This window comes from Chenopodium album, chromosome 6 (assembly GCF_948465745.1).
Source record: "Chenopodium album chromosome 6, dcCheAlbu1.1, whole genome shotgun sequence".
In the NCBI taxonomy this organism is placed as follows: domain Eukaryota; kingdom Viridiplantae; phylum Streptophyta; class Magnoliopsida; order Caryophyllales; family Amaranthaceae; genus Chenopodium; species Chenopodium album.
Window position 1 is genome coordinate 10727336 of NC_137839.1, and position 13290 is coordinate 10740625.

Genomic DNA, 13290 nt, shown 5'->3' on the forward strand with positions numbered 1-13290 from the left:
TAACTAGTTTAGAAAATCAACTTGTTACCATGCCATACAAAATTACAGACTAGTACTTGACTTATTATATTGTGAATTTGTGATTATTGTCTTTATTCACATTACGAGTGGCCATAAATAAATTACTTTTACTCTGAAATCTGAACATAACCTGAATTGGACCATATATAAAGCCACACCTACACAATAACCCATGTAATGTGTCATGTGCCCAATAGACAATATTTTAAAAAGGTAAAGAAAAAAAAAAAAAAAAACCCTAATTAATACAGTAACTAGTAAAAAAATACAACACCAAAGTAAAATACCCTAAACCCTAATAATAGTACAACAACAATAATAATAATAATAATACAGTAAAAAAAAAAAAAAAAACACCCTAATGGTAAAAATAATGTTCAAGCAGCTGTTGGAGTAGGATTATTCCGGTAACGTAACAGTGATTCTAACCGCTGTAACTTTAGCTGTTGCTTAAACTTGTGAATAAAATCATCCGCTTTTGAATCTACTTCTTCTTCTTCAACCCGCTTCGACGACGTCGTTTCCTTCGCCACCTCTTTTTTTACCGCAGTACTTTCATTTTTAACCGCGGTAACTTCTTTTTTCACATCAGAATTAACTTCTTTTTTCACCTTCTTTTTCTTCACCTTTGTCTCTTTAGCCTTGTCCTTTTCCACCACCTCCTTTTGATTCTCTCTCATCACGTGATCCTGACTCTGGTCACGTGCCTCCTCCTCCACCGCCTTCTGCGGTGCAGGAGAGCGAGAAAAGTTGAATGACGTCACACGGTAGAGCAGCGACGGCGCGCGTGTCATCGTCACCGTCTGATCCGCCGCATCGGACGACGGAGGTTGCGCTTCGGAGTAAAAATTGGAGAAATTGAACGACGCAACACGGGAGAATAGCGACGGCGCGCGGACAAGCTGCGGCGGCGGCGGAACAAGCGACGCACCTTCGTAGTCGTAACGCTGATTATTCTGGTAATAATCGTACTGATTATGATGGTAATGATGTTCACTAGGTTTATTATTCATGTTGTTGCGGTTGTCGGAGTCGGAATCGGAGTCGTGTTTGGTTTGGGAGTGGTGCTTGTTGTTGGCTAAGAAGATGGTGGCGAGGACGATGTTGAGGAGGACGAAGAGAGAGGTTGGGGTTAGCCATGGTGCGATGAGTGCAGCTACTTCAGTTTCCACCATTTTTGTGTTTTTAGAGAGAGAATGAGGGGGATTTGAGATTTTGAGGAGAGAAAAAGTGGAAATGAATTGGGGAGTTACTGTAATTTGAGAGGGGGTGTTGCATCTATATACTCCGTCTGTAGGGTAGAGTATGGAGACTAAGAGTTGACTCGTGGAGTGTATATTTGTGGACCATATGAATAGAGGTAGGGTGTGTTCTCATAGACTGAATTGAGCGAAATTGAAATAAATATTTTATAAGAGAAGGAAATTATGAGCTGAATTAAAAATAAACGTATGAGAACAGGACTGTACTCTCTACGTTTTTTAATATTTGCTCCACTTTTTTATTTGCGAAATTTTAAAAGAAATTTGAGAAAGTATTAAAATATAGAGAGTAGTTGAGAGAATATGAAATTAATAAATTTTTAAATAAAGAAATGAAGAAAGTATTTAAAAATGACCAAAAATAAAAATTAAAACAAATATTTAAAAACGGAGAAAGTAATAAAAATACTTGTATTTATTTTATATACGAAGTATTAGATTATGGCCATGTTCACTTCAGCTCTAATCAGTTCAGTTAAGCTTTAATCAGTTCACCTTCAAAATTCAACTGAAATGAAATATGGATGGCGGTGTTTTTGTGTTTTTAGAGAGGTGAACTGAAATGAATATTGACCCTTTGCTTAAAATGATGGCGGTGTTTAACACACCAAATAATATGGTGCCAACTAAACAAAAAATCAAATTGTGTGAAATAAATACGAGGAAGTACTTTGAAACTTCAATTTGTTAAAAAAAAAAGGAAGATACTTTGAAATTTCAATTTGGAAAAAGAATCAAATTGGATGATATAGGGAACTGAATTAAAATGATGGCGGTTTTGATAAATATGGCAGTTTGAAGGTGAACTGAACTGAAATGAGTTTGAAGGTGAACTGAACTGAAATGAGTTTTGATAAACACAAAAACACTGCCATCCATATTTCATTTCAGTTCAATTCTCTCTCCTCAAAATCTCAAATCCCCCTCATTCTCTCTCTAAAAACACAAAAACACCGCCATCTATATTTATCAAAACCGCCATCATTTTAAGCAAAGGGTCAATATTTCCTTACTAAACCCTAACCCTTTTTTCTCCCCTTTTTTGTTTCTCTCATCAAAACCACAACCACATATATAGCAACTAGTCGGGAAGAGGTGGCGGTTCAAGTGGCGATTATTGTGGATGGTAACCGGTTTTGGCCTTCGGTTACCTTGGTCAAATAGCGGTTTCTCCAACTAATCAAACTACTTTAAACCCCTGGAAAACAGTTGACGATAGTGTTAATTGGTTCATTTTCCAACGAGCCACCTCCATTTCTTGTCAACGTTCACGGTCGTATTGGCAGTCCAATGTAGATGTTGGTGGTTGATCTGATACGATGTTATGCATGGGTTGCGGTGGTCGATGAGGTGGCGTGAAATGTGCCGATGTACGTTGTGATTGGTGGTGGTTAACTTGGTTGTGGTGGATGGATTAATGTTAGAGAAATAAAATGGGATTTTTTTTTTAGTAAGGGCAAGAATATTTCTTTGCTTGAAATGATGGCGGTTTGATAATTTTTATGGCGGTATTTAGCATTTCACTTCGATTTTTGCACTCTTCCCAAACTATGCTTTGAGTAACTTAGACATGTGAAATCCAGTTTGAATCATCCCAATGAATAATTTATTAATATTTACTTTTTATAATTTACAATGGTTATAATTAGATATATTTATTGTTAAAAACGTGTATTGGCAAGCGTAATAATAGAAAAGTGTCAATTAAAAAGAGTAATTGGAGTATGTTCTCTTCGCCTTATGAAAAGTTTCCAATCTAATAAATTCATATAAGCTTACATAAGCTACAATAAAGTTCAATAAGGTCTAATAAGTTTCAATAAGTTAAATGAGGTCTAATAAGTATTATTAAGTTAAATGGTCTAATAAGTTTCAATGAGTTATAATCAAGTTTATATAATTATACTAAATAATATTTTATAATAGTAAAGTACTATACTACCTACGTTAATTTTTATGTGCAACTTTGGAATATTTTATATCTCACAAATAAAAGTGCACATAAAAATTAACAGAGGTAGTATATATACTACTACTACAACAACAACAACAACATTCTAAGAGGTAATGACGATCTAAAATATTTGTTTAAATAATAATAATAATAATTATAATAATAATAATAATAATAATATTCTAAGAGATAATGACGATCTAAAATATTTGTTTAAATAATAATTAATAATAAGTTTTAATATGGTCATATAAATTCTACTACCTCTGTTTCACATCTTTTGCAATTTTGAAGGGTGTAAGGACTCCTAGGTAAAATTTGTTTGTGAGTGTAAGATAGAAAGAGAAAAATAAACATGCATGTGATGAGGAAAGATAGAGAAAAATGACGACTTAAAAAGAAAAGAAAACATTAGTTGCAAATAATGTATAGTATCCATTTTTGGCAAAAGTTGCAAAAAGATATGAAATGGGGGTAATTTAAATTTAATAAAGTCTAATAACTTTAGGTTTAATAAGATGAAAATAACACACCCTTATAAAAGTTGTAATACGAAGTAGAAGGTAAAGTGCATGGTTGGACCAGACTAACAGAATGATAAGAGTACTTGTAATTAGAGGTGTCAAAACCACACCCGACCTGATCTGATCCGAAAAATATCCGATTTAGATTTGAACTCGCATGAATATAATAATACTGCCTCACTTAACTTTAAAAATTGACCTGACTCGACCCGACCCAACCAGTAGTGAATGTAGAATATTTAGTGTGGAGGGGCACTAAATTTAAAAAATAAATAAAATTCTTATACGAGGAATTGAAACCAAAACTTACAGCACAAGTCAATGCATTATTATTTATTACTATGAAAAAGCTAAGTAAATATTATATATATATTGCATTAAAATTGTATTTAACCTATAAATTTACATCTTATCTAAATAAAAAAATAAAAAAATAAAATTAATTTTTAGCGGGGTCGGTGCTACCCAGGCTCCTTAATAGATCCACCCCTAATCTCATTAGACCCAGTCTGGTCATCTGAATTGATACCTCTTGAAGTATAGTAGTCGTTGGAGGAAGTGAGATAATTTCGATACTTTAGTCGTTGGAGGAAGTGAGATAATTTCGATACTTTAGTTACATTATTGGATTCCCTTTCTTTCTTTGGTTATTTTTGTCATAGTTTTATCCTTAAGCATTAATATATGCGGAGAAGTATCTACGAAGGACGGTGAATTTATATGGGTATTTAAAGTTAGTTGGAAAAGTCGACTTCAAATCTGAATAGAAAAAGAACGTCGTTTTACACATGTACAAAATTTACCTCTATGCATTTTTGTAGGCCATTATTTTCTCACCCAAACTAAAAGCAATTTTCTTACTCGTTTTAGACTAAAGTGAGCAAATAATTTACTTTCCAAACTACCTCGGTTAAATATTAGTTGTAACTTTACAATATCTCACAAATAAAAATCCAAAGTTACAATTAATATTTAACAGAGGTAGTATAACAAATCCCCCTACACGTTGTTGGAAGTTCTTGAAGTAAAACAAAGAAGTTACGATGTTTATTCTTTTGAGTGTTGGGATTTAATGGCTATTGGAATCCCTTAATTTAGCTTCCTCTTATTGCTAATTTAATGAGCATTATTGCTGATTAATGTTGTCACTTAAAGACTAGCCGTTACCCCTTTTAATGTTGATAAAAGCTAGCTCTTATTGGGGATTAATGGGTGGATGTTACACCATTTGATTAATGACCATTTTCCCCTTAATTGTTGGTTGTTTTTACTCCCTCCATTGCCTTATAAATAAACCTTATTCACCTCCGAAAGAAAACAACAATTAGCCTTCTCTCTTCTCTAAATATATCTAAACACGAATTCTTCCTGTTTTGTTTTCTGGGCAAGTATTGTGAGTTCCAATCGGGTTTGTGAGTGCACATAAACTCCGGCGCCGTGTTTATCCTGGAAGGCGACCGCTTCTAGTCTATTGCACCGGGAGGTAGCGCGGAATCGTCTTTTAGATTAGTGGTTCTTCACGACGCGGCTATTGTCAATTGGTCTACACAACATTGAGATAAGTGTTTCCGTTTAATTTGCTTATCTACTAACAATCTAAAAGACGAATTATTGCTTCCATATTTGATTCTAGCTTGATATGTCATATTAAGTGTCTTATAAGAGTTGTGAATGTTGCATATTATTAGGATATGTTTTTGTTTGGAGCAATTTTTGATACGTATGTTGTTAGACTAATGACGAAAATAATTTCTTTAATTAATTTAAATGAGTTACTGTTTTTCATATTCCTGTAGGATATTGTAACTTCTAATTTGGTTTGATTTTGGTTTTATATGGTGGATATGGTTTAATAGACTTTGGTTTGTTTGCACATGGGTTTGTGTTTGTATGATGCGTTGAGTTGATTTTTCTCACTAATTATTTAGTGGGTTCATCATATTGTTAATTTGGTATATCATATAGTGTGTATTGTATATGATTAGTTGTTCAACGTTGAGTCGTTGAGATAAAATTTTAGTATATGATCTGATGAGAATGGGCTGATTTTGAGGCAATGATCCCTAAACTTTGGCACTCCGATTATTACACAGAACTCCGTAAACTTATCATCTAGTTAAATGATAAGGCAGGTTTGATAATTATGTTTATTATTATTATTATTAAACAATTTTGTGGTTATACTGCATACTATGTTTTGTGGAGATGTATTTTACAAATAATTGTTTATTGAGGATTGTGAATTATTGAAAAAATTTGGTAGTTGTACTGTTTGTAGTGTTTTAACACTTGTGATTATTTCGAGTATTTTAATTTTACTCATTTGTGAATATGTGACCTTACTAATATAGTAATATGGGGGTTTTTTTTTTTTATTGGCTAATAATATTATGTTGTTGTATATATGCATAGTTTGTTGCATTCTTATATGATAACATGACGGAGTATTATAATGTTTCCTAAATCTCAATTTTTTTGTGGAGTTTTTGTTGATATTCTCTAATGCCTTTAATATGCTATATTTTTGAGACTTTAGGACTAGGTTCTTACTCGCGGATTTTCGGGAGCGGTCCCAAAGATGACCCCCGATCAAAGGTCATCCTTGGTCGGTTTGGGCTGAAATTTTGGGAGTATGTTTGGGACACATGAGACTTATTTTTTTCAATGGTTGGATTCTCACTAGATGCTCAGATTAGGGAGTTATGATGACATATTAAGACCCTTATTTACAACGAGGACAGTTGGACATCTCATAAAGGTCTCACACATGTCATTTGATTTAATTCAAGGGAGGTTCATTCTAAACCAAGTCTCGTGTTATTATGTTTATCATCTGGTTTAATTCCTAGTAATCATCTTAACAAGTATATGCTTTTGTGGGTGTTGACAAAGTACGTTGAATGTTGATTTTGTCAATTAAATATTTGTTGAATGATTAATAGAAAGTAAAAGTTATAATGTCGATGTTTTATGAGTATGACATTATATTGCACATAATCAGTTACCTTTGATTTGTTGGTTATATATTTTGTGGAGTAACTTGTTATTCAGTAGGATGCTTTTGAGCAATGTTTTTAACATTTTTTGAGGTGCATGTATGTACTTCGAGTACTACTTTTATCATGATTCATGTATGTGTTGAGTATGGAAGTGAGATGTACTATATATGTCAATTGTTTGAATCTATGATATGAAATTCTCGTATTGAGAAGCTTTATTCGTAACTCAATTGATCTCATTACTTTATCCTCGGTTTAACATGTTTGTGTGAAACTTATAATTCTCAAACTTGTTGAGTTTTGTGAAGGGAAATTATGTGATAATTTTACTTAAGGAGATTGTATGGCTTTCTCTTTGGAGAATTTTCGAGTAAAGTATTTTGGGAATTGACTACAATTTTCCAATATTTTATGATGGTTTATTGTTACCGCCTATGACTCTTTATTGTGTTATAATTCTTTATGAATAAAGCATGCGTAATTTGTAAATGCCTTGAATTTTATATGGTGGCTTGGGAGTTAATATTTTGAGGTGTTGTTGAATTATTATCTTTGATTAATTCAATGTTTCAAAGATCTCTGCTCTTGTCCACCTTATATGTTATTATACCCAGTGTTATGACAGTTGTGATTTTTTTTTCCAACCATGTATTTGTTTATGCTCTATTTTGGTATTTGAACATTGTCCTTTCGTGTGGGGGTTCATGTTTTATAAACTTATGCATTTTCTTTATAAGAAATCTATGTTAATAAAGACCCCATGTGATTTTTGTAAGGAGGTTTTTATATCCAAATATTTCATTCACTGAGAATGTGGGTGCATTGGTAAGGGTTTTGAATTGGACTTTGTTGTCCAATGTGGGGGAAGTAATAAAGAATCAGTGTTGGACTCAAAGTCTTGCTTAGTTTTTGCTTGATAAATTGCATATCCTAATTGATTATTTATTGAATAAATTGTCTTTGAGCATATATGTGTATTATTATTATGCTTCAAGTGGTTAGATATCCAAGCTGGATTACTTGAATCTAGTAGGAATGAGAGACATTAATGTTAGAACTTTCTATTGTTTAATGCAAAGCCTAAAAGTGGTTAATTGAGCTAAAGATGATTTTTGATCGAGTTTGTCTTACAAGATTGTTTAGGTATCTCTATGTCTTTAGAGTATCAACTTTAAACTAGTGAAATGGCATGAATTCGTTGACTATGAGTTAGGTTATGTCTAACTATGTGTAGAATTCTACAATCTTTTTCTTAGGATTGTAATGCTTGGTATTTCTTTTATGGATTTCATTGCTAATTCACTGAATTTTGCTGGAAGTTTTTAAGGCTAAACTTGTGATTTGGATGAGTCATTGCTCAGATAAATTTTTTGAATTTATATGGGAGCTATCTGTGTCCATTTGGTAGTCTTATGTTTCTTGGGAACTATGCTTAATCTAACATTGCTTATTATGTAAGTAGATTAAGCAAGTATACTATTAACTCGAGCAATGACCATTAGATCGTTTTGAGGAGGTTTCACATGTACTTGAAAAGTACAAAAGATAAGAGTTTGCACTATTGCAAGAAGTTTCCATGAGGTCTTGAAGTTCGACAATGATTTCAAACTTAAGTGGTTATGTCTGCACCACTAAGTGGTGGAGCTATGTTTTGGAAATTGTGCAAAGCAACCTTGTTTTGCTATGTTTGTTTTGGAAAAATCTAAATTTATTGCTCTTGAATTGACAGGTTATGAGGCAAGATGATCAAGAGTATATGGATCTTATGAGCAAATGTGCTTGCAACTATCCCATTGAAGGGGAATTCGTTGTGATTTGCAAATTGTGGTTACTTTTGATTGAACCATGCCTATAAGGTTGATGTCAAAGATGATTTGTTGAATGGGGTGATATCACTAGACTACATTAAGTCTAAAAGAAATGTTACGGATCCGTTAACTAAAGGCCTATGGAAAAAAAAAAACTAGTTTTGAAAACATCGGAAGAGATGGGGCTAAAGCCCGTGGTATGAATTTTGAAATAGTGAACTCCTACTCACCATGAGTTCAAAGGGGAACATTATGTAATAATTCGGAAGCACAATTTTATTTCATTTGTCCATCTCTAGATGTTTGTTTGTGCTTAGCTACAAATGAGAAGGAGGTTGAGCATACGGCTCTTAATGAACCCATATCCATATTATTGGAGGTGTGTTGTAGCTCACACTTGATGGAGTTCACCTACTTAGGTGTGGAAGTGTGGCCGCTTCCTATGGGTATTTCGTGGGCATATACTCTAGAGCACCTATGAGCATTCAGGCTGGACGTATGGCCAGTATAATGCGTCATCTTTATTCGCGGAATTTCATAATATTATACATGTTCAATTGTGTGGCTCAAAGTGACGGGTCCCTAACTCCCTATTGAGTTCAAGACGAAAGTCACTTGGTAGGTGAGGGATCATAGCTTGATGTCCACTATGTGTTAATTCAAGTCGCGAGACATTGACACTTATGCAATTGTTTTGTTTTGCCCAGAATTCATTTTTCTTTCTTTCTTTCTTTTCACTTCTTCGAACCTGTGGGGGATTGTTGGAAGTTCTTGAAGTAAAACAAAGAAGTTACGGTGTTTATTCTTTTGACTGTTGGGATTTAATGGCTATTGGAATCCCTTAATTTTAGCTTCCTCTTATTGCTAATTTAATGCGCATTATTGCTGATTAATGTTGTCACTTAAAGACTAGCCGTTACCCCTTTTAATGTTGATAAAAGCTAGCTCTTATTGGGGATTAATGGGTGGATGTTACACCATTTGATTGATGACCATTTTTCCCTTGATTGTTGGTTGTTTTTACTCCCTCCATTGCCTTATAAATAAACCTTATTCACCTCCGAAATAAAACAACAATTAGCCTTCTCTCTTCTCTAAATATATCTAAACACGAATTCTTTCTGTTCTGTTTTCTGCGCCGTGCTTATCCTGGAGGGCGACCGCTTCTAGTCTACAGCATCGGGAGGTAGCGCGGAATCGTCTTTTAGGTCAGTGGTTCTTCACGATGCGGCTATTGTCAATTGGTCTCCACAACATTGAGATAAGTGTTTTCGTTTAATTTGCTTATCTACTACACACGTAACCATTTCAAGTTTTGTTTTTCTTCATTGTTTTAATGGTTCAAAAATAGTACAGTAATATAAAGGGTTTTCAACGCTACAAATGATAATATAAACTAGAAGATTAATCAAAGGAAATCGGTGTGTCGTGATAAACATCACTCAATTGAAAACGAAAATCTAACATATTGTGGTGCTTAATTGCATTTGTTGGTTCGTTTTCTAAGGTCACACATTATCCTCACACGATACTTTTGGGTGAAAGGTTGGAGTCACGTAAACTTATACCTAAAGAAGATGAAATGTGTTTAGCTATTTTTTTGTGTGTAGTATTTCAGAATTCCTTTTAAGTTTTAAGCAATATATAATCAAAACATTGAAGATCTAAAGATCAAATTAAACTAACCCCACCAACATGAAGTTAATCAAAATAAAGAAGGTGATTAACTATCATAAACAACTACTTAATTCAAGAGAGTTACAAAGGAAGAGGAGAAAGCCAATCGACTTGTTGTTAAATGAATTTAGACATAAAAAAACTCCACTCCATAATCCACCCGTGGGCAAACGTGAGTCACAACCTACCCGTTGAATAAATTGATCAAGCTAGAAAAAGGATAATAGTCCGACCAAGAAACATGACTTTTACTCTCTTTATTCCAACAAATAGAACAATATCTTTTTTTATAAGGTCAGGATCGAGAAAGGCTCCTATTAAATTTGAAACTCATATGCGAAATAGGTTAATCTGACGGTCCGGGAGAGTTTGAGGAGAGTTCTCTTTCAACCCTAAAGCCCCTAATTAGCTTGTGGATTTTGATTCTACATTCATAACTCTGTGTGTTTCAATCTATTCTTTTTTTTTTACAACAGTGAAACAAGTCTATAATTAAAGACTTTTGGACCTAGCTCCCTTCCCTAGCTCTAACAGCCAGATCGTGAGCCCTAGAAGTAGCAAACCTGGGCACATAACAGCAACAGACATAGGGAGAACTATGGATAAGTTGTCGGATCTCAAGGACCAAACTTCTCAGCTCCTTTGGTACCTTCCCCGGGTCCTCCTTGGCAGTAACGCTAAGCTTAATGTCCGTCCTGATCTCAATCTGATTGTTGCATCTCAGAGCTTCCTTTACTCCCTCCTTAATGGCTAGAAGTTCACAGTGAAGTGCTGAGCCTCCAACCACCCTTTTCCCGCCCTCTGACAATAGTCTATCCCCCTTCATAACCACCCATCCCACAACCGCCGAGTCCAGCATCCCCTTCCTGTGCTTCCACGCACCATCAACTATTACTGATACAGCTTGTTGCGAGTCATGGGTCCCCCTCTGCCAGTAATTCAACTCCGGGGCTCCTAATCCAGGAACCGAAATCCCTTGAATCGAGCAACAACCCCCACTTTGCTCATGATACACTCTTGCACATGCCTCATTGCACATTTGCATTAACCTGATAGGTGAACATTGCTCCCCTCTAAAGATGATGTCATTTCTATGCTTCCATATACTCCAGAGGGTAGCTAGGATAGCTCCAGCAAGCACCGGGTTTTCCTGCTTCAAATTGAATGCGTAGGATAAGAAGTTCCTCAGCCAGGTGACGATGCAAGCCTCTCCATCTCTCACTTTAAGTCCTAGGTGACCACACAACCATAATCGCCGAGACACATTACAGTCTCTGAAAAGATGATCAGTTGTTTCCACAGAATCCCTGCAAAACACACACAAGGGGTTAATATTCAAACCTCTCTTGACAAGACCTTCCTTGCTGCTGCATGCCTTCTGTAGCGCTTTCCAGCCAAGGAAAAGCCAGACTGGAGGTACATTTAGCTTCCAGAACTCTTTCTAGAATTTGGGTCTCTCCTGCTTACTAGACAAACCCAGCAACCAGAGGTACCCCGATCTTGTAGTGTATACCCCATTCTCCGTCTCACTCCACAGAATCTCATCCGTATCTTCCCCGCTTGTGTGAGTACTTAGGATTTTCTTAACGTCGTTCGTGTCAAAAAGCCTCCATATCACCCCTGACTTCCATATCCCTTCTTCATCCATTAGGTCACTCACATTTTGCAATTGGTCCTGACCCCTTCATCTATTCCCGGCCTCATACTCACTTTTCCATTCATAGTCCAATTGTCTTCTTCTATCTTGACCCCCCTCCCTCTTCCAATTCTGTACCAAAAACCCTCCTTCATACTTAATGTCGTTCTCCTCATGCTCCTGACCGCCTACGAGCCCCTAGAGAGAGGCCCTCCTTGCATTCCCCCTTCTATTGGTGACGCACCATACCTCCCAATGACAACCCTACTCATTAAGCTATTCCGGTTACTATGAATTCTCCAAGCCTGCTTCAGTACCAGAGCTTGATTTAGCTTGTGGATATTTCTTAAGCCCAACCCGCCATCCTTTCGAGGTAGCTCCAAAATTTCTCTCTTTTTCCAATAAATCGGCTTTTTCTCACTCGCATTCGCCCAGAAGAATCTCAGACAAATAGAACTAATCTTGCCTAAGATTTTCTTCGGGACCGGAAACAACGAAAGAATGTGGGAAGTCATCGCCACCAGGATGGAGTTAATCAGAAGAAGCTTTCCTACATGCGAGAGGGATACAAATCTCCATGAGAGTACTTTCCTTGAAATCTTCTCCACTAGGAAATTGAACTGAGACAAGCTCCGACCATCAACATCCATAGGGCACCCCAAGTAAGACCCAAAGAAGTTTTTGCTCGTCATACCCAAAGGTCTCCTAAGCGCTCTGACAAAAGTAGATGGAGTATTCGGGCTGAACATGACAAAGGATTTCTTCGCACTTATTACCTCCCCTGAGATTCTACAGAAGTCATCCAGCGCTTGTCTTAGCTCCTTGCACACCTCTAAACTTGGCTTGAAGAAAAGTAGAGCGTCATCTGCAAAAAAATAAATGGGAAATGCTCGGGCAATTTCTCGCAGCTTTTAACCCTTCAATTCTATTCTGTTCCTGGAGCCATACTAACCTCCTTGAGAGTACCTCCATACATAATATAAACAGATAAGGAGAGAGCGGGTCCCTCTACCGAACTACCACTCTGGGAAAGAACCATTCCGATTGTTCCCCATTGACAAACACTGCATAAGAAACCATTGTGATACATTGCCCTATCCATTGAATCCACCTTTCCGGGAAAGCCATTTGCCTCAGGATACTGATGATGAAGTCCCATCTGACTCTGTCGTATGCCTTATTTAGGTCCACCTTCATCACTCCTGCAAACTTACCATCCTTCCTCTTCTTTTTTTTGACGAATTGAATTAACTCATGCCCCATCAGGGCACTATCCGTCATCAGCCGTCATGGAACAAAAGAATTATGGAATTCTCCAATTACTTCTTTTAGGATAGGCTTTAGGCGATTTACCAGACACTTAGAGATTACCTTATAAGCTGTATTGCATAAACCTATCGGTCTGAAGA

General features: G+C 35.9%; 1 protein-coding gene across 1 annotated transcript; it reads right to left on the reverse strand.

Annotated features, from left to right (window-relative positions):
• Positions 1 to 108: 108 nt before the first annotated feature.
• LOC145634582 (uncharacterized) lies at positions 109 to 1262 on the reverse strand. The gene has a single exon (XM_081686000.1). The coding sequence runs from the start codon at positions 1194 to 1196 to the stop codon at positions 399 to 401; it is 798 nt and encodes a 265-aa protein (XP_081542126.1). The 5' UTR covers positions 1197 to 1262; the 3' UTR covers positions 109 to 398.
• Positions 1263 to 13290: the final 12028 nt, after the last annotated feature.

What these genes read in the sequence shown, in the direction of transcription:
- LOC145634582 (XM_081686000.1), bottom strand. Translation starts at nt 1,196, where the DNA reads ATGGTGGAAACTGAAGTAGCTGCACTCATCGCACCATGGCTAACCCCA.